The 25,907-nt window shown below is 37.0% G+C and overlaps 1 protein-coding gene across 1 annotated transcript in view; it reads left to right on the forward strand.

The window, feature by feature from the left end:
• Positions 1-681: 681 nt before the first annotated feature.
• Positions 682-25,907, forward strand: part of LOC132555601 (neprilysin-1-like) — a 46,388-nt gene continuing 21,162 nt past the window's right edge. Inside the window, exons 1-5 of the mRNA XM_060219954.1 lie at positions 682-1,003; positions 6,585-6,632; positions 12,288-12,449; positions 13,341-13,424; positions 19,060-19,265. Of these exons, the coding sequence (XP_060075937.1) occupies positions 682-1,003; positions 6,585-6,632; positions 12,288-12,449; positions 13,341-13,424; positions 19,060-19,265 (822 nt within the window). The remainder of the gene's footprint in view (positions 1,004-6,584; positions 6,633-12,287; positions 12,450-13,340; positions 13,425-19,059; positions 19,266-25,907) is intronic.

Consider the following 25,907-nt stretch of genomic DNA (forward strand, 5'->3'; position numbering starts at 1 on the left):
CCGCGCCCTTTATTTCAACACCCTTTGTCAATTCACACACTGATTTTTGGTTAAACCTTCAAACGAAGTTGTTTACACATCCAAAATCCACTTGACCTACTTTCTCACCTCGCTTCAAAATCCGATCTGTCGACTTAAGCATTACACCGCTGTATGGAGAATTGTCACCCCTCGCCAGTAGCAATGGCTGCTGCTGTAGTGATACTGTTGTAATGTATTGATTGAGTTCTAACATTCTTCGTATCATGTTAACCTTGATTAGTTTCTGTTAAAGATAATGAAAACGCGCGAGGACTTTTCGTAATTAGCTCCGTCATGCAAACAGTCGATATGCATGAAAGTGCATATTTTAAAATTGATACATGCATTAAAATATCTTACATAATAACTCATTGTTATGCGTACCACATTGGAACTGGTTGCTGTCTTCCCAACACCGTCACTTAAGGAAATATCTTAGTGTATTTATGTGTCCTGTCTTCTGTTGCAGTATTCCTGACGTTCGAGGGAGAAGCTTGTGGAAGCGATAACGTTATGTTCAGTATAGGATGTGGAGATTCTGTTACATCCGATATGTTTTCGGAAATCCATCAGCACAGTCGTGAACCACGTGTACTCTTCCTGTTCTACGATCTGCCTACGACAGCTTAAGATAACGCGGAAACCTTCTCGACATCAACGATGTCTGTGACTTATACCTTCAATAACAACCATAACGATTTAAGCAGTGGTTCACCTACTACTCAGAACGGCGGAATTGAGTACTATCGTGGCTCCACGAAACCCCGAACTGGAAACCGTGGACAGGCAAAACCACAGACAAGTAGTTGTGAAAAGGTTGATCTCACAGTGCACATAACAAATCACTCAAACTGTACCAAACCATGGACGGCCCGTGAGAAATACCTAGCCACAATCTGTCTACTGTTGTTTGTGGCCGCCGTCTCATTCGTTGTTATAGCCTTAATAAGAGATGAAAGATGCCGCAGGACCACCGGTAATGGTAAGTGTTTTCATCCTCTCATAAATGCCCTGAAAATATACCGTCATGCTGCTTTGTATACGTATAACATGTAATTATAAGTCACAGCTGTTTCGCCTTCTTAATATTGAATTTTTTAAACAAAATTCTTTTATTGTATTAAATATTATCTCCCAGTCAAAATTTTCAAGTGTTTAACAATATGTCAACACCGTATGCTTGAATATTTTGAAACATGAAATCGATTTGTTTTCTTTCCTCAAAATTCACTCAAGTAAATAAATGAATGAAAAAATAAAAGAAAAATGACTTAAAATAGATAAAATAAATTAGATAAATGAGTAAAATTCACGAAATCTATTTCGATGGTTCAAATGTCCATACTAAAATGACATTTTATTACAAGTTTGATTGAAACAGCAGATGAACATAATGAGAAACTGAGTTCAATGCAAAACAATTAAAGTCAACCTTTTCAGCATCTCCAATCTTCAGAGTTCATGGACTGTGAAATCTAAGATATTTTGTAAATGATGGTTGCGTTGCCCATTACATGACCTAGCTATTTATCTAGCAAATTTCTTCTGAGTTGGATCTATATTGTTTGAGTCACGGATCTAAACGTGCAACTTTAAAGTGAATTGTTGTTGACAACGCCACTGAACAAATTTTGTGTCAGAGAAAATTTCGAAATGTAAAAGTGTTGTACAGTTGTCATATTACAAGCATTTGACTTCCATAACACCATGAACAATCATCAATGTTTTCACTGCTGTTATGGAATCATGACCTCCTAAAATTAGGTTGTAATATAAAACATCACGTTTGATGTCGTCATCGTCATAGATTCTATGGCACAAAATTCATACAAAAGAATTACCACTTTTCATATGAAATTGCAATAGAACCAGAAAATGCGATCTGATGAATAAGACTGCATAATACAGCTTTCGCCTCCTTCTAATTCAAACTTTACATGGAAAGACCTTAATCACCTGTAAGTCAGTTTATTGTATTTCTGCTAAAATTCTATATAACAGTTAACATATCTAATCAGCAATGAAATAGGCGATTATGTACAGACATGGCATTGTGATAACTTACTATGCAAGTCTAGTGTAAATCGATATATCTGAAGATTGGTTTTGAACTGACAGCACGCTAAATTTTAAGCGAGAGAGCGAAATTTCTACTAAGATGCTATGCATGAAAATTTAGTAAGATAGAAACACACCGCTTATTGTAATTATTGTGTGTAAGAAAGATTTACAATCCTTGGTGTTTTTGGTTGGTCGTGTGAAATACGGTGTGTGGTGTTAGCATCGATTCTAAGATACAGTAACAACAACGTTCTAATGTTTCTTAGGCCAGTGTTTGTTGGCTCCTTTCGTTGTCCTTTTTGATATGGAGTGCTACAGAGTACTCTGGATTAGAGTTATTGGTTTGATTTTGTAACATGGGTAGAGAGAAGTCTGTTTAAACCGCTTTATAGAAAAAAAAACTACCGTATGTCAACTGAATCCATTTGAGAAATATTCCGTTTCTTGGCGTGTAATGAAGTTGGACGTATTTGATGCTCTTTAATTTACCTGCTCCGTTGTTGTATACATTGTTCTCATTTGAAAACGTGACATTACTTACTTGGATTGACTAAGGTTTACATTACGGGTGTCGTCTTCCATGTTGCAGAAGACGCTTACTCTTCCGGAACACCTGGTCGTAATCTCCTTGTACTTTTTTCAGGAGTCTCTGTGGAAATCTTTCTTTCGTTTATATTTTGCCTTGCCTTAGTTTGATTGGATTTGAATTTGGATTATAATTCTATTGACATATTGGTATTTTCTTGTTGTTTTGCGATGAAACGATAGTAAAATATAACCACAAAAATAAAATGAAAACGTAAAAGGAAAGTAAGATTAGGTGTTCCGGAATGGTGAGCGTTTTCTATGTTATCCACAACATATAAATCTCGGTCAATGCAAATAAGTAATGGCACGTTCCCAAAGGAGTCGTCGGCGAACAAGGATCCACCAGACATCAAGCAGTCCAACTTCAATTGAAAATGTATGTAAATTCCCTAGATGGAGAATAAATTATAGAAATCATTGTCGTATATGATCTTCGCGGTTTGCGTCAGGTATTGGAATTTGTCCATGGCTCGAGGACTATCGTTAATAATTAGTAAATAGATCGCAGTCCGTGTGGAAGATTTATTTGCCTCGGAAACATTCCATCCATTGCCTATAAAAGACATCACGATTCAGTCTCTAATTTCCACAGCACATTATTAGCCTTTTTACCTGTCGGTCGACAGTCAGGGTCAGTTTTGGCCATACTACAAACTATGTTCTGTAAGGAGAAACAGTTAAAAAGAAATATTAAAACTCGTGAAAAACTATGTGTTATGTTGGATAAATCAATTAATACAAATGATATCGTCTAGTTCATACATATAATTTGGTTCCTATTTTGTTGCAAAGACCAATCTATAATGAAATTCAGAATTTTGTTCAGTTGGACGAACGTGAGCAGGTTATTCAGGTCCGGGAACAGGACATACTTTGTAGGAATTCGTAAAACAAATCTGACAAGTAATTAAAACATGTTCAACTGTAGACAAGAAAGCACATGGTTAACGTACAAGCGGATCAACACCCCTTAAACGAAATTATTGGGTAAGGTAAGTTTGGCCTGTCTTTAAGCCGCTAAAGGACAGTTTTCCTCTCTACTATTTGCTCGTTTAGGGAGACGTGTTCCAATATCGCCAAACTTTGAATAAGCCGCATAATTTGTTGTTGTGTTTTATCAGTGTGTATAACTACTTGTGTGGAAGTGAGAGGGGGGATGCACGTTTGCCCTCATGTCAACAGAAGAATGATGTTAGTTGGTGAGGCGATACCTGGACACAAGATAGTTGTTGAGACGGAAAACCAGTCAACCAACCAACCAATTTCGTCCGCTTCAACAGAATTATTCATTAAAAAGTTATAATTAATATTTTCACATGTATTTCAAACTAAAACCAGTGTACGGTTATTAGGTTAAGCAGTAAATTAGAAATGAATTTCCACCACTTAGAGCAAATATTGACGTTATTAAAAATATTTCAATAATTTTACACTTTATTAACCAGATGCAAAACTTTGAGTGTGGAAATCAAAAATAATAACAGCTTTCTTCTAAAGTCAGGAAATATGAAAATTATGAAAAATCCTGAATAACAGAATACGCTCTACAACAATTACAAACGACATTAAAGTCACAAGTCACAATTACTCTAAATTTTCTACTGATAGAATGAAGAAAGTTTGGTCTCGTTTGATCTTACTTGGAGTGAGAAATATCAGCAATATATACCATATAACTTTTTCGTCACGTGAAGAAATAAACCTGTTATACTGTATAATAGATAATCACAAACCTGAAATAGAACCATAGAAAAGTTTTGTGCCTTTTTAAACTTATCTTCAGAGAATTCGTTTCCAGAAATCCTAAAGACTTGTCTCATTTGAGGATGAAAAGTTGTATATGATTGAATTATTGTAATCTGAGCGATTCAAATATTACAAGGTACTGTTCAAAACTACTGCAAGTATTCTTAATGGAATCGGTAACAGTATTTCTGGAGGATAATACGCAAATTGATAATTTTGAAATGACTTTGCCCTTTGAAAATAGAGGCTACATAGCGTCTTTGGAGAGCCCTTGAAATAGAGGCTATATTGCACCTGGTGGGAGCCCTTAGAATAGAAAATTGACGGTACGTCACATCTTCTGAGTGCCCTTTTAAAAAGAGGGTATATCGCGCCTTTTGAGAACCCTTTAAACAATAAAATATATGTGGCGCCTTATGAGAACCCTTTAAACGATAAGGGATGTATGGCGCCTTAGGAGAGCCCTTTTAACAATAGAGGGTATGTCGCGCCTTTTGAGAACCCTTTAAACAATAAAATATATGTGGCGCCTTAGGAAAGCCCTTTTAACAATAGAGGGTATGTCGCGCCTGATGATCGCCCTTTTAAAAAGAGAGTATATCGCGCCTTATGAGAGCCCTTTAAACAGTAAAGGATGTATGGCGCCGAAGGAGAGCCCTTTTAACAATAGAGGGTATGTCGCGCCTGATGATCGCCCTTTAAGAAGGGTATATCGCTATTTGAAGATACCCTTAGAAAATATAGGGTATGTGGCGCCTGGAGAGTTCAGGTTATGTCGCGCCGTATAAGATCATTTAATACATATAGAGTATGACTCACCATAGCTAGCTTTCTTTACATCATTAATGCTATATAAAATGTACAGTACCTTAATGTAAATATCAATTCTGAAGTAGTAAATGAGACTCGAATTCCTTGCATTTTAAAATACATTTGATCTATCTGAGCAATAATATCACATGGCTAGACGAATACAATATCACCATTTGAAACTAACGAAAATTTGTTTTGGAATTGATTTCCTTGTTATAAACATGTTATTTAGAGAATGTATCCAAGGATATTGGAATCTCAGATTGACGACTGTATAGTGTTATCATAACGAAATATCAGGACACCCCATTAAATTTGTATAAAGAATTGAATTTCACGTACACTATCGGGTTTCCGTTATTATTGTAATCATTATGACGATTTCTGTCGGTAGAAGGAGAAGCTGAAACAGTCATAGGGAGTAGAAAACAATCTGTATTAACGTCTGATGTTTTATGATGGGTTTGTTCAACCAAGTTGTTGAAAAATGTTGTGTGATGTAGACATGTTAACTTCATATGGTTTTAATTATAAATCTCATGGCGGTTTTGTTAGGATATCATAGCAGAAATCGTTTTATATTTTTCTATAAAGCGGTTTCGACAGGTTAGGAATAGAATGTAAAATTTCTTATAATTTTCATCAACCTGCATCTTTCGAAACCTTGATTTACAAGTAAGATTAATGCATAAATCTGTTGAATGTTTGATTTCGATTTAAACTGTGTTCCAGTTATCATCCTAAAACGATGATATTATCATCCTCGGCACTTCAGGGGTTACGATCACTTTCAATCTCTGCACCCCTGGAACATGTCATGGCAGAACTAAAGGTTTCGCGTGCAACACTTTTCGCACAAGTCGAAAAGACTAGTTTGATCCTTTGGTGCACATCAAACGAATCTCGAGGTGGCATAATAGTATATCGTAATGGCTTTGAGTGAAGCTGGGTGTGTCACTCCTTTGTAATCTTCAAAAGGAGCGTATCAGCCTGTGATCGGTCAGTTTTTTCTTCTTGAAGCAATCATATTACTTAGCTTTTGCTTTCGGTTTTGCCATGACATGTTCAAGTGGTGCAGAGAGCAAAAGTGATTGTAACCCCTGAAATATCGAAAATGTTAAAGTAGATGCATTTGCAGAGCAAAATAAGTAATTGAATGAACAAAAATGAACTAAAACAATATCAAATACAATCAAATTATATGGAAGTTTCGACAAATCTGTTTCGGTCATAGTTTTAGAAGCATGATAATGGTGTTTGTATATAAATTCGACATTCGATTATCTTACACTGTGTTTATACCGACGCACAGATCCCGATACTGAAAACTTATGTATATCTCTATATCTTTACAGTGCCTATAACCAGAAATTATTGCCTTTCTCAACACTGTGTTCGGACAGGTAAGTCATTGTAATTTTATATTCTGCTTTCTCAACACTGTGTTCGGACAGGTAAGTCATTGTAATTTTATATTCTGCTTTCTCAACGCTGTGTTCGGACAGGTAAGTCATTGTAATTTTATATTCTGCTTTCTCAACGCTGTGTTCGAAATGGTATATAATGACTATACAAACAGATACACTTTTGTGATCATATATATATATATTTTTCTGATTCCCTTATTTAGCAAACAGGTATAGTTATAAGAATACACTCCAATAGCTAGCGTCTTTAGCGACGAGTTAAGTTATATATAAACATATGCCCCTGAAGACTCGTGTTTAATACAAATCATCTTCTGCTACGAGTTAAGTTATAGATATACATATGTTCCATACGTCTTGTGTTTAATTAATAGCGCCTTCAGCAACGAGTTAAATTTTAGATACACATATGCTCCATTTAATCTTGTGTCTCATAAATTTGAATCTGTTTTTTCGTCGGTTTGGAAGATTTCAGATTCTCATAATTCACAGAAAAATCGGTTAATACACATCTAGAGAATGAGAAACCAAAGCGTGCTTTACCTCAAGTCGTCTTTGAGATAGAAAATAAATAAAAAGCTGGACCATCACATCATTAACGAGTTCTATCAGAAAAAGATAATACAGCTGAGTACGAGTGTGACATATCCAATAATATTTTGTATACAGAAGTACAATATTTACTTGCGTTCTTTCAATCCATATTACTGTGGGGGAATTAACATCTTCTGAATAGTAAATTGATTAGTTAATTCCTTCAGATCAATACATCACACAACAGACATTTTTATCTGTTGACATAACACAGACACAAGTATACATCTGACTGCAAAACAGAGACACGAGTATACACAGACTAAATAACAGACACAAGTATACATCTGACTCCAAAACAGAGACACGAGTATACACTGACTACATAACACAGACACATGTATACATCTGTCTACAAAACAGAGACACAAGTATACATCTGTCTACATAACAAAGACACGAGTATACACTGACTACATAACACAGACACATGTATACATCTGTCTACAAAACAGAGACACAAGTATACATCTGTCTACATAACACAGACACATGTATACATCTGTCTACATAACAAAGACACGAGTATACACTGACTACATAACACAGACACATGTGTACATCTGTCTACATTACACAGACACGTGTATACACTGACTACATAACACAGACACATGTATACATCTGTCTACATAACACAGACACATGTATACATCTGTCTACAAAACAGAGACACAGGTATACATCTGTCTACATAACACAGACACATATATACATCTGTCTACATAGCACAGACAAGTATTCATCTGACCACAAAACAGAGACACGAGTATACACAGACTAAATAACACAAACACGTGTATACATCTGTCTACATAACACAGACACGTGTATACATCTGTCTACATAACAAAGACACAAGTATACACTGACTACATAACACAGAAACATGTATACATCTGTCTACAAAACAGAGACACAAGTATACATCTGTCTACATAACACAGACACGTGTATACATCTGTCTACATTACACAGACACGTGTATACACTGACTACATAACACAGACACATGTATACATCTGTCTACATAACAAAGACACGAGTATACACTGACTACATAACACAGACACATGTGTACATCTGTCTACATTACACAGACACGTGTATACACTGACTACATAACACAGACACATGTATACATCTGTCTACATAACACAGACACATGTATACATCTGTCTACAAAACAGAGACACAGGTATACATCTGTCTACATAACACAGACAAGTATTCATCTGACCACAAAACAGAGACACGAGTATACACAGACTAAATAACACAAACACGTGTATACATCTGTCTACATAACACAGACACGTGTATACGTCTGTCTACATTACACAGACACGTGTATACATATGACAACATAACACAGACACATGTATACATCTGCCTACATAACACAGACACATGTATACACCTGTCTACTTAACACAGACACGTGTATTCATCTGTCTACATAACACAGACACAAGTACCCATCTGTCTACATAACAAAGACACGTGTATACATCTGTCTATATAACACAGACACATATATACATATGTCTACATAACACAGACAAGTATACATCTGTATACATAACACAGACACAAGTATACATCTGTCTACATAACACAGACACATGTATACATCTCACTACATAACACAGACACATGTATACATCTATCTACATAACACAGACACGTGTATACATCTGTCTACATAACACAGACAAGTATTCATCTGACTACAAAACACAGACACATGTATACATCTGTCTACATAACACAGGCACATGTATACATCTGTCTACATAACACAGACAAGTATTCATCTGACTACATAACACAAACACATGTATACATCTGTCTACATAACACAGACACAAGTATACATCTGTCTACATAACACAGACACATGTATACACCTGACTACATAACACAGACACATGTATACATCTGTCTACATAACACAGGCACATGTATACATCTCACTACATAACACAAACACATGTATACATCTGTCTACATAACACAGACACGTGTATACATCTGTCTACATAACACAGACAAGCATTCATCTGACTACAAAACACAGACACATGTATACATCTGTCTACATAACACAGGCACATGTATACATCTGTCTACATAACACAGACAAGTATTCATCTGACTACATAACACAAACACATGTATACACCTGACTACATAACACAGACACATGTATACATCTGTCTACATAACACAAACACATATATACACCTGACTACATAACACAGACACGTGTATACATCTGTCTACATAACACAGACACGTGTATACATCTGACTTCATAACACAGACACGTGTATACATCTGTCTACATAACACAGACACGTGTATACATCTGACTACATAACACAGACACATGTATACATCTGTCTACATTACAAAGACACGTGTATTCATCTGTCTACATAACACAGACACAAGTACCCATCTGTCTACATAACAAAGACACGTGTATACATCTGTCTATATAACACAGACACATAAATACATCTGTCTACATAACAAAGACACATGTATACATCTGTCTATATAACACAGACACATATATACATCTGTCTACATAACACAGACACAAGTATACATCTGACTACAAAACACAGACACAAGTATACATCTGACTACAAAACACAAACACATTTATACATCTGTCTACATAACACAGGCACATGTATACATCTGACTACATAACACAGACACAAGTATACATCTGACTACAAAACACAGACACATGTATACATCTGTCTACATAACACAGGCACATGTATACATCTGACTACATAACACAAACACATGTATACATCTGTCTACATAACACAGACACATGTATACATCTGTCTACATAACACAGACACGTGTATACATCTGTCTACATAACACAGACACATGTATACATCTGTCTACATAACACAGACACGTGTATACATCTGTCTACATAACACAAACACATGTATACACCTGACTACATAACACAGACACATGTATACATCTGTCTATATAACACAGACACATGTACACATCTGTCTACATAACACAGACACATGTACACATCTGTCTACATAACGAAGACACGTGTATACATCTGTCTATATAACACAGACACAAGTACACATCTGTCTACATATCACAGACACAAGTACACATCTGTCTACATAAAACAGACACAAGTAGACATCTGTCTACATAACACAGACATAAATATAAATCCGAACAGAATATATCGGCATCAGTAGTGTTATAAAAAATTTGTTCGTTTCGTTTATATATTTGTAATTTTCATTTTGATCATCAATAATCAAATATTTAACTGGAATATATTTATTTGAGTTACTTCAATAGTATGACGTCATGTCGGTGTCAGATCGAGCTGAAAATAATCTTTTAAATTTAATTTGTAGACGCCTTGATGTCTGTCACCAAAATTGCATTCATTCCGACATTAAAGACACTACCTCCAGTAAATTATGTTGAATTTCACTGACTCACCATACATTAGAATACATTATAAATTATATCAGAATTCAGAATGCCAAATTAGAGGAAATTTAACTCTATAATACACTGTAATGTTTCGATGTGCTATACAGGTATAAAGTGTTCCTTAGTTCCAGGGCGAGGTTGTTCTTACTTGAAATAAAACCGGAAATCTACTGTCAAAATACATAATTAATATGTTACTGGTTAATATTCTTTTCTGGCATATTGGAGGAAATTGTCAGGCTCACGAGGTCAAAGGTGAAGGTCAACTTTTAAGAATTTTACAGGTTTATATTTTGTTATGACATTGTAAAGCAAAAATGACCACAACCAAAAACAAAGTCTTCTTCAAAGTCGCCAGATCAAAGTTATAGTTTTTTACTGGTAATGTCTTGTTATAACGTGTCAGAATTTATTTAGTATATGATAACGGTTTGACGGTATGCACATATTGATCCTGGATGATCCTGCAGGGACTGATGGGCGGAGTCATAAGCGATCAGATTGACACAAATTCAAAGAAAATCTTTTATCATCCAGATTAGTGGAATCAAATACTCTTTATGATTGCAAGAGTCGTAAGTTGACGAACCGAAATTGTGAGTGACATGACCTCAGGGTCAGGTGGAGGGATATTACTATACGGTCGAATATCGTTATCTTGAACTCAGCGGGACCACGGGAAAACTTCGAGAGCGAGTACTGAGTTTAAGTGAGTTCAAATGTTTGTGCAAAGTTAGGCAGGGACCGGCAAAATACTTCGAAATAAACGTGGTCTTCGAGTCATACAGGTTCGAGGTAACGCGGTTCGATGGTAGTTTATATAATAATAATACATTTTTATGTTTATTTTCGGTTAATTAAGACATGGTCAGAATTGTTAACAGATGATTCCAGTAAATGCTATACATAGTTTATATTTACATCACATGTACAACATAGTTCAAATTATACTTTGTGAATAAGAAACATCAAGAAAATAACAACATTTCAACACAATCATAATCCAAACTCATATTCCATAAAACCAGTGCAAAATATAAGCAAATGAACACGGAGACTCTTGTAAAAAGTACAATGAGAATAAGAGAATAAGACCAGGTGTTCTGGAAGAGTTTTTTTCTGCTTCATCGACGAAATGCGCCATGTAAAACTTGATTCATCCAAGTAAGTAATGTCACGTTCTCAAATGAGAACAAGGTAAAAAAACAACGGAACCAACCGGGAAACTAACTACCATTAACCACGTCTAGCTTCATATCACACAAAGAAATAGAAAATTTCTCACTGAGATCACTATGACGACCATACAACTTCCCCATAATTTTCACCAGTCTGCATCTTTTGAACCCTTGTATTACGAGTGAGACAGTTTACGACATGATAATTTCTATGTCATGTTACAACTACAACACGGGCATTGTAACCCACGTGACCATTAAGGCATTTTTGGCCTCTTGTTTAAATAAAATAAAAAATGCCGTCTATTTTTATTTATTTTTGATACACAATTTTTTATTCATCTAGCGGCCATGTTACTGGAAGCTATGGACCTCTCCGTTGATCCATGTGAGGATTTTTTTCAATACGCCTGCGGCAATTGGAACCGTAAAAATATCATTCCAGACGACAAATCCAGCTTTAACACATTTGAGAAGCTTCACGATGACCTTCAGATAACCCTCAAGGGTAAGATATTGTCTGTCGTTTGTACAAAGTCGCTGAGTTCCGATTGATTTATTTATCGGAAGGTTTCAGATCTCAACGATATCACCTAGAGTTGAGATAAATGTGATGTATTTGGTATCTTCAGCACAGTTGAAGGTATACTTGTAATGTATATTTATATAGACCACAGCTGAAGTAAGGAATGAGATGATATGATGTTTAGACCAGAGCTATAAATGTTGGATTTGATAACCTTGCATTAAATATAGTAAATTCATTGACAAGAATGCAAACTACTTTGCATTTCCACATGTAGTTCACCAATAGTTAACACCCCTCCCCGCCAACTTAGCAAAATAAAACACCAAAACGACATACACGTCGTAAATTTTAACGTAAACTAACATTATAGCAAGTTGCAGGTATTTGTGCGTTTATTAGGTGGTAAAAAAAAGTTAAAATGAGAGCTGACAAACAAAATGTTTTTTTTTTTTTTTTTTAATTTTTTTTAAAAAAAATTTTTGGTGTCATGTCTATACTTATCTCCCTTTATCCAGGGGTCAAATGTCATGTATATATCGCTGCATTATATCGGCTTTATAACATACTCAACCTTACTATTCTTATTTTGTTTTCTAAAGAAACAGAGAGCGGTGCAATTTGTTATTCTCTCTTTAAAAGATAAATAAAATATTGATGTAAAAATCACTCAATTTTCGTAGAAAAAAAAATAAACAAAAACAAAAACAAAGAAAAACATATCAAAGGAAGAAATATTAAGTTTCGCCAGATATTGTGAGAGATGAGCGCTGGAATAGATATGATAATTCATAACCATGCTTATATCCCTCACCTTAACCATTGCTGCAACAAATGAATATAATACATGATGTACAACATATATCATTATAGGTTTACTTGAAGAAGAAGTAGGCTTGGATGATAGCCAAGCTACCAAGAAAGTAAAAGTTCTCTACAAGTCCTGTATCAACGTGTGTGAGTATCCTAATGGCATGTTTTTAATCTCTTGTCAGGCCTTTCTGGCTTCGCGAAAAGGTGATTTATGAGTTATCCTGCAACTGGCATTGCCATTGTCGGAATGCAACTGCCACACATATTTTGTGCTGTATTCGCCAGTGACAGAAAACAGCTGTACGTTTTACTTAAATATTACGTTTAGAAATATAAATAGTTGTTGAAATAAGCGATTTTACATGCTGTAATGAACAACTTGATCAATGAAAATTCATAAAATCGCTGTTCTATCCGATGAAGTTTGGGACTATGTTTCGGTGCGGAGGAATTACTTTGGCGTCCGTCATCGGGCAAAATTCAGGGTAACGTCAGGTAAACACAGATTATCCAACAAAACTGTTTAAGTTTCAATAGTCTGATTTTCAGTCAATGTTGCAGGATAAATAGAATTCATGGTCAGTGTCTTAAAATATAAGACAAGCAGTAGTTTAGCTCGGACCGAGCCACTGTTCTTTCTTCATCCTTATATTTTAAGACACTGACCATGTATTCTCTATATAATTTTGTTGTAACGTACCGACAGTTTCTGCTCAGTAGTATATACCCACTGCAGACACAGACATATGAGCAGGTATGGAATTTGTTATCAATGATGTCATTTCCTTCAGTATGAGATGACATTGTGAATTGTTTGTTTATATTTAAAAGTATCTTACTCAGTGATGTCAAACGTTACTACAAAATTAGAAATATCAACAGCAATGTCTTTTTTTTCTTGCATTTAAAAATTGTTTTGTTTTAATATCTAGCTGCTTGTAACTAACATGGAAAGAAAGGTCAAGTTCAAAAATATTTTCTCTTGTTTTTTTGTGAAAACGACTAGTATTATCTAACACTTTGGTGTTTTTTAATCGATTTTTCTCACTTCATACTATTCAGAAATAAACGAAGATTGTATGTCTAATATGTAAAAACTAGCCGGTGAAATGCGTTGAAATCATGCGTGTGGTGTCTGTTTAAAAGCATTATAATCATAGGCTTCATCAATCAACATGCTTAAACTCTTCGTCTCGCGCTACAAATGTGCGGACGGAATGGAAGCATTAGTTGATGATATCAAATTATCTTCGATTAAATGGATATTAATTTTGTTTAGTAGTCTAACAACAATCAGTCTGGTGATCACAGATCATTATGGCCACTTAAAATCCAATAAGTATCATTATTAAGATCTCGATTTTACATCGATTTAATGGTGTTGTTGAGATGACGCACGCCAAACAGAACATAATCTGGATGTAGCTAGCGTTTTATCACAATAACACAGGTATATAACTAGGTCAATAAATCTTCTAATCTGTGTGTTTTCCGTCATTCTTACGGCAAAAGTTTCACACAAGTTTTGCTTCGTAGATAGAATTCACTGTGAAATTAATACCCACAAATTATCCATAGAATTGATGAGTTGAATGACGTCACAATAGATCTGTGTTTTCTCTAAACATGAAACATTAATGTCGATCATTTGACCCGATGACTGATGTCAACGACCTTATCATCCTCGCTCTTGGATAACCGATATCACCGTCCTTACTCTCCTCGCTATCTAGGGCCAATATCACCGTCCTTACCCTCCTCGCTATCTAGGGCCAATATCACCGTCCTTACCCTCCTCGCTATCTAGGGCCAATATCACCGTCCTTACCCTCCTCGCTATCTAGGGCCAATATCACCGTCCTTACCCTCCTGGCTATCTAGGGCCAATATCACCGTCCTTACCCTGCTCGCTATCTGGAGCTGATATTACACTCCTTACCCTCCTCCCTATCTGGAGCTGATATTACACTCCTTACCCTCCTCGCTATCTGGAGCTGATATTACACTCCTTACCCTTCTCGCTATCTGGAGCTGATATTACACTCCTTACCCTCCTCGCTATCTGGAGCTGATATTACATTCCTTACCCTCCTCGCTATCTGGAGCTGATATTACACTCCTTACCCTCCTCGCTATCTAGGGCCAATATCACCGTCCTTACCCTCCTCGCTATCTGGGGCCAATATCACCGCTATCTGGAGCTGATATTACACTCCTTACCCTCCTCGCTATCTCGGGCCAATATCACCGTCCTTACCCTCCTCGCTATCTGGGGCCAATATCACCGTCCTTACCCTCCTCGCTATCTGGAGCTGATATTACATTCCTTACCCTCCTCGCTATCTGGAGCTGATATTACACTCCTTACCCTCCTCGCTATCTAGGGCCAATATCACCGTCCTTACCCTCCTCGCTATCTGGGGCCAATATCACCGTCCTTACCCTCCTCGCTATCTGGAGCTGATATTACACTCCTTACCCTCCTCGCTATCTGGAGCTGATATTACACTCCTTACCCTCCTCGCTATCTGGAGCTGATATTACACTCCTTACCCTCCTCGCTATCTGGAGCTGATATTACATTCCTTACCCTCCTCGCTATCTGGAGCTGATATTACACTCCTTACCCTCCTCGCTATCTAGGGCCAATATCACCGTCCTTAACCTCCTCGCTATCTGGGGCCAATATCACCGTCCTTACCCTCCTCGCTATCTGGAGCTGATATTACACTCCTTACCCTCCTCGCTATCTGGAGCTGATATTACACTCCTTACCCTCCTCGCTATCTGGAGCTGATATTACACTCCTTACCCTCCTCGCTATCTGGAGCTGATATTACACTCCTTACCCTTCACGCTATCTGGAGCTGATATCACACTTCTTACGCTCCTCGCTATCTGGAGCTGATATTACACTCCTTACCCTCCTCGCTATCTGGAGCTGATATTACCGTCCTTACTCCCCTCGCTATCTGTAGCAGGTTTTACAGACCTTATCCTCCTCTTCACCTCTGGCCGATATCACCGTCCTTACCCTCCTCGCTATCTAGGGACGAAATCACCGTCCTTACCCTCCCCGCTATCTAGGGACGAAATCACCGTCCTTACCCTCCTCGCTGTCTAAGGCTAATATCACCATCCTTACTCTCTTTGCTACCTGGAGCCGGTATTACAGTCCTTACCCTCATCACTGTCTGGGCCGATATCATCATCCTTACTCGTCCTTGCTATATTATATATGTGTAGTATATGTAAGTTACTCATTGTCCCAAGGTATGCCTTAAGTGTTAAGTGAAAAGTAAAGAATAAATAGTCTTGCAAAGAACCAATAAAGCACCATTCAATGATTGGTGCCAAGATCCCTTCGGAATCTCTTGTTGTGTCTATTAAGCGGCGGTATAACAGCACAATGCACGTCGAATGCAAAAGTAAAGTAAGGCAGCCAAGATCAGCGATCGTATATATTCAACAAGTTTTTTCTTTATTGAAATTTAAGAGTTGTATGATTGTGCACGCCAAACAGTCTGTAAACCACACGACAATTGCTCATAGTGTACATGTAGCACAGTTTGTGTAGCTGCCTCGGTGTTGTTTCAGTGCTGCTGGCTGGATAAACTGGATTGAAGCATGCACTTAGTAGTGACTGGATGATGACGATGGCTATGGATTAGAATAGACACATTGCTGCTATCTTCTTATCTAATAACAAATGTGATAACTGTAGTCCCGTGGGTTACAACACTTTACACCCATAACGTCACTGGAAGGTCATTGAGGATGTTCATTGTTTGACCGCAGCATCACCGACAAGTTTCAGGACAAAATAGGCGTATCATGAAGTCCATTATTTAACCCCAGCATCATTGACAAGTTTCAGGGGGAAGCATAGTTCATTATTAGACCCAAGCATCACCGACAAGTTTCAAAAGGACAAAATATCTGTATGATGAAATTTAGTCCATTATTATATCCAAGTATCGCTGAAAAGTTTCAAAAGGACAAAATAGCTGTATGATGAAATTTAGTCCAATATTAGATCCATGTGTCACTGACAAGTTGCAGAAGGACAAAATAGCTGTAGGATAAATGTTAGTTCATTAGTAGACCCCTAAATCGCTGAAAAGTCCAAAAGTCCTAGAAGGACAAAATATCTGCAGGATGAAGTTTAGTTCCTTATTAGACTCAAGCATCACCGACGAGTTTTAGGACAAAATATGAAGTCTAGTCGACTATTAGATCTCATTATCACTAACAAGTTTCAAAAGGACAAAATAGCTGTATGATGAAAATTTAGTTAAATATTACACCGAAGCATGTTTTAGAAGGAAAAACATCAGCTGTGCGATGATGTCTATTTCATTATTTGACGCCAGCATCACTGACAGGTTCTAAAAAGATAAAACGGCTCTTTTCTAAATTTGTACTGAGAAGTACATTTACCATACACGTTTGTCTTTCTCAGTGAGTTTGTAAGTTCTACTGGAAGGTAAAATTTCTGATAAATCAACCATAACCTAGTTAAAGGGCGACTTAACGATCAATACACTGTGGCTTAATACGAGTTATAATGATCAATAGATGACGTCATATGATTAAAATGTGTTTTAATGAAGATTTGTGTCCCTATCAAGATTTTAAACCTTTCAGAATTCGATCGCTAGTCACTGTTAATTAACTTGTGGTATTTATAGAAATTATAGCTATATAACTAACACACAGGGGATGTTATATGGTATACAAAGTGCAGAAATTCTAATATTACTGAGTGACCAATCACGGCTATAACCTGTTATAACGGTGAAGCCGACAAATAAAGTTGAAGGTTTTACTAATCATATCACTGATAAACAAGATATTGTATATGGTAAACAGTGACAAATAATAACATATTCCTTTCAATAGGTCAGAAGATGAAATTTAACTTCATTACTATAAAAAATACAATTTGAAACATTGGGGAATATGTAAATATGTAACAATTGTTTGTTTTTATTTATTTATCTTTGTCTTTTGTTTTGTTTTTGTTTGTTTGTTTTTTTTAGTTACGATACTCAGTATTCTGTATAACCATTGAATATGTATCATCAAAATGTCACCATTGTTTTTCTTTTTGTTGTTTAAATTTCAACTCGCAATGTTGTTTATCGTCTTGCAACGTGTACCATTAACATGTGCATAATACCATTGTTTGTTTTTGTTTATTTTTGCCTTTTTTCTCTTTTTTTATTGATTTCGACTCTCAATATTCTGTATTATCATTATTAAGGTGGTGATCAATAATATTGTGTCTTTTAAGAGATGTTTATCGTCATATAGATAACCGTAATGACGACAACAATACTTTAATGAACAATTACCACACTAATCACCTGCATCTTTCTGAATATAGTATTATACATTATGTACCTAATAACGAAGGAAACTGCATTTTACAACTGTTTCGACCGCCAAGATTTCTTCACTGATGTCGGGGTCGAAAAGTGTGCAAATATGCAAGGATAGTTAGTGGAATCAAAATAGGTGGAAATACAGAAGATAATATGCAGCTTTTACGTTCAGATATACTAAAAAAAACTTATTAGTTATAATCGATAATCCAATTATACTTGGGATTGTCTATAGATTCAGTCGCTGACCAGAGCTACGTCTTTTCTTCTTCTGGAGGCCATAAGGAATTAATTTTACATTTTGTCATCTATTTTAGGTTATTTTTATCGGAAATTATTAAAATCGTATTTCGGTTTCAAATTTAATAATGTCTGTCTTTTCGTCTGTACAGCTATGATAGAGTCAGTTGGAGACCGTCCACTAAGACGGGTACTGAAAGATCTAGGACGATGGCCAGTTGTTGATGACCAATGGTCAGCCAGTGATTTTTACCTGGAGGAAGTGCTGGCGAAGATGCGTGGTGTTTACAATGCGCCTATACTCATCGACTGTTGGGTCGGAGCGGATGATAAAAACTCGTCAATGAACATCATACAGGTATGGGCATGATAATATCATACAGGTATGGACATGACAATATCATACAAGTATGGACATGACAATATCGTTCAGGTATGGACATGATAATATCATACAGGTATGGACATGAAAATATCATACAGGTATGGGCATGACAATAGCATACAGGTATGGGCATGACAATATCATACAGGTATGGGCATGATAATATCATACATGTATGGACATGACAATATCATACAGTTATGCGCATGACAATATCGTTCAGGTATGGACATGATAATATCATAGGGGTATGGGCATGACAATATCATACAGGTATGGGCATGACAATATCATACAGGTATGGGCATCATGACAATATCATACATGTATGGACATGACAACATCATACAGGTATGGACATGGCAATATCAAACAGGTGAGGGCATGATAATATCATACAGGTATGGACATGACAATATCATACAGGTTTGGGCATCATGACAATATCATACAGGTATGGGCATGATAATATCATACAGGTATGAACATGATGGTAGCTTTTCTAATCCATGATAAGCGAACACACCTGAGTATTAAAACTACGTGTAATGTGTTACCTTATATCATGCTTCAAAAACAAAATGATGCCCCACTGTATAAAATTTACTTGGAAACCATGGAAACGTATCGGAATAATACTGACATGTGCTCCGGTAAGGTACGAATCTTACGCTTCATCGAAGAGATCATCAATGTTAATGTTAATCACAGTAATACCACACCAGGAAATGAAAATGAAACGGCTTAATATGTTATACATGAAATAGTTTACAAGGAGATTAGACATCCCACAGTATAGGTAGTTGACTGGAGATGCCCTATTGAAAATAGAGGGGGACTAGAGATTCCACAGTAATTATTTAGGAGGGGGATTAGATATTCCACAGTAATTATTTAGGAGGGGGATTAGATATTCCACAGTAATTATTTAGGAGGGGGATTAGATATTCCACAGTAATTATTTAGGAGGGGGACTAGATATTCCACAGTAATTATTTAGGAGGGGGATTAGATATTCCACAGTAATTATTTAGGAGGGGGACTAGAGTTATCACAGTAATTATTTAGGAGGGGGATTAGATATTCCACAGTAATTATTTAGGAGGGGGATTAGATATTCCACAGTAATTATTTAGGAGGGGGATTAGATATTCCACAGTAATTATTTAGGAGGGGGACTAGATATTCCACAGTAATTATTTAGGAGGGGGATTAGAGATTCCACAGTAATTATTTAGGAGGGGGACCAGATATTCCACAGTAATTATTAAGGAGGGGGATTAGAGATTCCACAGTTATAATTACGGAGATAGACTAGAGATTCCACAGTAATTATTTAGGAGGGGGATTAGAGATCTCACAGTTATAATTACGGAGATAGACTAGAGATTCCACAGTAATTATTTAGGAGGGGGACTAGATATTCCACAGTAATTATTTAGGAGGGGGATTAGATATTCCACAGTAATTATTTAGGAGGGGGACTAGATATTCCACAGTAATTATTTAGGAGGGGGATTAGATATTCCACAGTAATTATTTAGGAGGGGGATTAGATATTCCACAGTAATTATTTAGGAGGGGGACTAGATATTCCACAGTAATTATTTAGGAGGGGGACAGTAATTATTTAGGAGGGGATTCCACAGTAATTATTTAGGAGGGGGACTAGATATTCCACAGTAATTATTTAGGAGGGGGACTAGATATTCCACAGTAATTATTTAGGAGGGGGACTAGATATTATCCACAGTAATTATTTAGGAGGGGGACTAGATATTCCACAGTAATTATTTAGGAGGGGGATTAGATATTCCACAGTAATTATTTAGGAGGGGGACTAGATATTCCACAGTAATTATTTAGGAGGGGGACTAGATATTCCACAGTAATTATTTAGGAGGGGGACTAGATATTCCACAGTAATTATTTAGGAGGGGGACTAGATATTCCACAGTAATTATTTAGGAGGGGGATTAGATATTCCACAGTAATTATTTAGGAGGGGGATTAGATATTCCACAGTAATTATTTAGGAGGGGGACTCCACAGTAATTATTTATTCCACAGTAATCATTTAGGAGGGGAGGGGGGACTAGATATTCCACAGTAATTATTTAGGAGGGGGACTAGAGATTCCACAGTAATTATTTAGGCGGGGGACTAGATATTCCACAGTAATTATTTAGGAGGGGGATTAGATATTCCACAGTAATTATTTAGGAGGGGGATTAGAGATTCCACAGTTATAATTACGGAGATAGACTAGAGATTCCACAGTAATTATTTAGGAGGGGGACTAGATATTCCACAGTAATTATTTAGGAGGGGGACTAGATATTCCACAGTAATTATTTAGGAGGGGGACTAGATATTCCACAGTAATTATTTAGGAGGGGGATTAGAGATTCCACAGGGAGGACTAGATATTCCACAGTAATTATTTAGGAGGGGGGAGATTCCACAGTTATAATTAGGAGATAGGAGATAGACTAGATATTCCACAGTAATTATTTAGGAGGGGGACTAGATATTCCACAGTAATTATTTAGGAGGGGGACTAGATATTCCACAGTAATTATTTAGGAGGGGGACTAGATATTCCACAGTAATTATTTAGGAGGAGGACATTTGATGTTACACATGCCCGCCCCGTCCTATGACATCATATTTCGTCTAGTGGAATCACGTCCCGATTAGCCAAAGTATCAGATTTTAATAACCTTTCGACATATTTGGTTTCTTTTCAGTTCATAATACCGTCACATCAAGTATTCACCTATTCAAATGATTGGTCACCATATGTCAAGGTTAAAGGGTCAAGGGTCATATTTTACAACTTCTGAAAAATTAAAGAGGCAACGATCATGCTCAAAGGGCCGGTTTCCAAAACGGCCCCTTCTCTGATTCAAATTTCCTGTTGATGGTGCATTGCCCATGCCGTTGTGGACACAAATCTATAAAGTATAAAGATTTAGGTCACTTGGTTTGTTTTTATGGCTCCTCAAAGTTGTACCTTTCAGAAGCTAAGTGTTGATAAAATGTGCATGTTATGAAAAATATTAATGAAAATCTAATCAAATGATAGTCAACGTAAATAATACATTCATGGCATGATTGTGACAAAAAATCATGTTTCCATCGCGCCATTTGGCTGTTTTATGGAAGAAACAATTTCAAAAATGCCATTTCCGATGATAACATTTTAGACACAAAAACTGTGTTTTTTTAGAGAATACACCCTTTTATGGGCGTTGGATGCAAACCAATTTTTATCCTATTAAATAGTTCGTAATATGCTATTGATGAGAGGAAAAATCATCAAAATGTAAGTGGTGGAATATTTTCAAATATTGGGTTGAATTAGCCTATAGTTGAATTGCCGATTTTCGACTTTCTTTAGATAATTAAGAAAAAAAAAACGAGAGTATTTGCTCGGTATGTTGAGAATATGTACACAGATATGAAAAAAAGTGAGAGAAACACTTTTTCATAAAAAAATCCAAGATGGCTACTTCACAAGTCCCCGTGGTTGAAGACATTGGCTGACAAATAGACAGAACAACAAACAAAACGTGTTCCTTATGATTTTGGTTGGTTTTCGCATTTACGGGAGTGTTCATAGCTACGGGCGATGGTATAATACCTATATTTATAAGTTTGGTTAGTCACATGGTAACGGGGATCTTTCAGATCGAGCCCCAAACATACTTTCGACATATGCACTCCGTTGCCGCATGGAAAACTATTTCAAGTTTTGTCGGAATTTCTTTACCTGTGGTTTTAATGGTCGAGGGTTTTCCAGCGTCCTGTAATACCTAAGGTAGTACAAGATACTGGAGATGTGCGTACACATTCCCATCGTTCTCTCTCCAACTGGGCACTGGCAGTAGTAGTCCTTTCTTGGGGCCTCAACATCGGGTGAAACGGTGAACCGTATCCAAACGTTATATTTCGTTTGGCTTTTGTGTCGAGAATGTATTTGACATCGGAGAAGGTCTGGGGAGTGCTGGTAAAGCCACACCTCATAGTCTCCGTCATCACTTAAATGTTCGGCGATGTAACAAGGAGTCAGAGATATCTTATACGTTCCACACGTAATGGTTCTCAAGTAATCAAGATCGAGACGGGGAAACAGTACGGAAGATGCATCCATCTTGACAAATTCGGACCTTGCCCGTCTAGATAGATCCGGATCTATCTTAACTCTCTGAGCTAAACCATTCGGTGTTGTCAAACGGTCCTTCATACGTTCAGCCATTAGCCTATCTTTGGCATCTCTCTCTGGAGATCTCTGGTAGATCGGTCCTTTAATACCATTCAGACGGGCTGTGACGGTTCGAAGCAAAACCTCAATGACATTGATAAAGCTGTTAGACACCAATTGCGTTCGGAAGAACGTCCAGTGTTTCAGACGACCATGATAGGATTCCACAATCCACCTCGATTTGGTGATAGTTCCGTCAAGATTTGCTTGGACGTCAGAATGTTGACTTTGACCTGGTTTCAGGTATGACGGCATGCTAGCATTGAGGCCAGAGGCTTCGAGAACTGGTAGGACATCTCTAAAACCTCGGTCAACGACAACGTTGTCGTCTGGTTGTAGCCAAGTAACTAGCTTGTCCATGACTTTTTTTGTAATTGTAGCATAATTTTCGCTGCCAGTGAATGGTCCTACGGTGTCCAGAATGTAGCCATCTGGTAAGGCGATGCTCATGAATTTGACATAGTTTCTCTTCTTCTGGACACAGTAGGACATTCTCTGGAGCTTGTGGTCGGAGCTTTTCTGGATATAAATATAGGTGCCATCTAATATGGCAGTGGCTTTATCTCCAAAAAATGCTTCTGAAAAGACAGTATTGTGCCCGAGCAATTGTTCTCTTGTCAAGTGATCCGGACCTAGAAATTGTGGGACTATCGATGTGTCTAATGCCTGTACTATGGAGTGGAAAGTTTTGGACACACTTGACTTGGAAAATCCAAAAAGAGAAGAACACTGACTCCAGGAAATATCGGTTTTCAGTTTTACCCAGAACAGTAATAGAGCATCGCGTGTAGTCTTGGTATATATACCAGATGAAAGATATGGGGAACAGTGCGAGTGGATTTCGAGGAACGAACTGATCTCAGGTCCAACCTGTCCAGGCCATGCATGCCGAGTCATCAAGAGAAGAAAAGCTTATTGTAAACGCAGACTGGTTCTGTGAAAGGACGTGCGACACCTCTAGGAGGTCATTAATGATTTCGGACGATTTTGATGGTAACTGTGATTCCAAGGAACCTCTACCATCAAGGACAACCTCTGTAGACGGATCTAAGTTGTTACCAATAAGGTGAATGGAGCAGTCGCGGGATGAGGTGGGACACCACAGTTTGTGTGAATAGATCAGGTGATGTCTTGCACGTTTCGGTAAGACTGATGATTTTGTTCCATTTTTTGGAAAGGTAACAAGACAGAGACAGCATTTTTTGTGTGAAGATGATCCATTCAAAAGATCATGAAGGGTCAGCAACGTCAGGATATGGGACGGGGAGTCGTCTTCTTCCTCTATTTCCTGGTTCTGCTCGGGTTGAGGTTCAGGCTGATTTTTGTTCCGAAGATACTTCATGTAGCACTTCTGGCAAATAAATGCTTGTTCCTTTGCTGACATCAATCCTTGTTGCACCAGCGTATCTAGGATCCATTTATATTGTGGACTATTTACATTGCATGCACTTCTGTTCTTATTGCCACTACGTTTCTTGAAGTATACTTGACACTCTTCTCCAACACATTTACCCTCCATCTTGAAACAATAACGATTGGTTTATGAAGCGTCGATATAGTAACAAAATAGCAAGCCACCGATGATTGCTGTAAACAGCTAATACTTAGTAGTTTGATACAATTATGCGAAAATGTATGATAAATAACGAACAACTAATTACACAAAATAACAAGACAATATAATAAATCACATTCAATACCTCCAAGAAGCGCAGAATTGATTGATTTCTTCGAACAAAATAAAGTATTTCATATGGATAATCTATCTATTCGATGTGGCGTTGTCGGCAGGCACAAAGAAAGTGAGACAAGTCAGGGTCCCGACCCTGACAGAGCCACAACGCTTTGGAGATGGGACAATAAAACAAGGAAATTGAGACAAGAATAGCTAGCGTCGAGTGAATGATTTCGTAAACGTATAGACAAAGACAAGAAGATACGGATAAATTCAGAAGAGGACAGCTTGAGATAGAACAGTATTCATGTATCAGGGTGTCCTCAGTGTAAATCTTTATATCGATACTATTTATTTAGTCGTTACACATCATAAAACTGTCATGAAAATATCTGCTCTGATAATCAATATAAAAGTTTGTATATAATAAGCTATATAATAGGGTTTCAGACAAGGTTCTTACTCATTTCCCCTTTTCTTTCAATTTACAACCACATTCAGGCGGCGATATGAGAACGTTCCACTACATGGAATTAGCTGATTTTTGGTACACATATGAAACAAGTAAAGCTCTATCCGATTTTCTGGTGGAAATTTGCATCCAAAACTATATAACGGGAGAAAATTGCAAATCTATGGCATTTTTCTTCATAATTGTGTCTCTGCAAGTGCA

Source organism: Ylistrum balloti, unplaced genomic scaffold (assembly GCF_031769215.1).
Source record: "Ylistrum balloti isolate Yb309-2 unplaced genomic scaffold, AGI_CSIRO_Ybal_v1 Utg369646, whole genome shotgun sequence".
Taxonomy (NCBI): domain Eukaryota; kingdom Metazoa; phylum Mollusca; class Bivalvia; order Pectinida; family Pectinidae; genus Ylistrum; species Ylistrum balloti.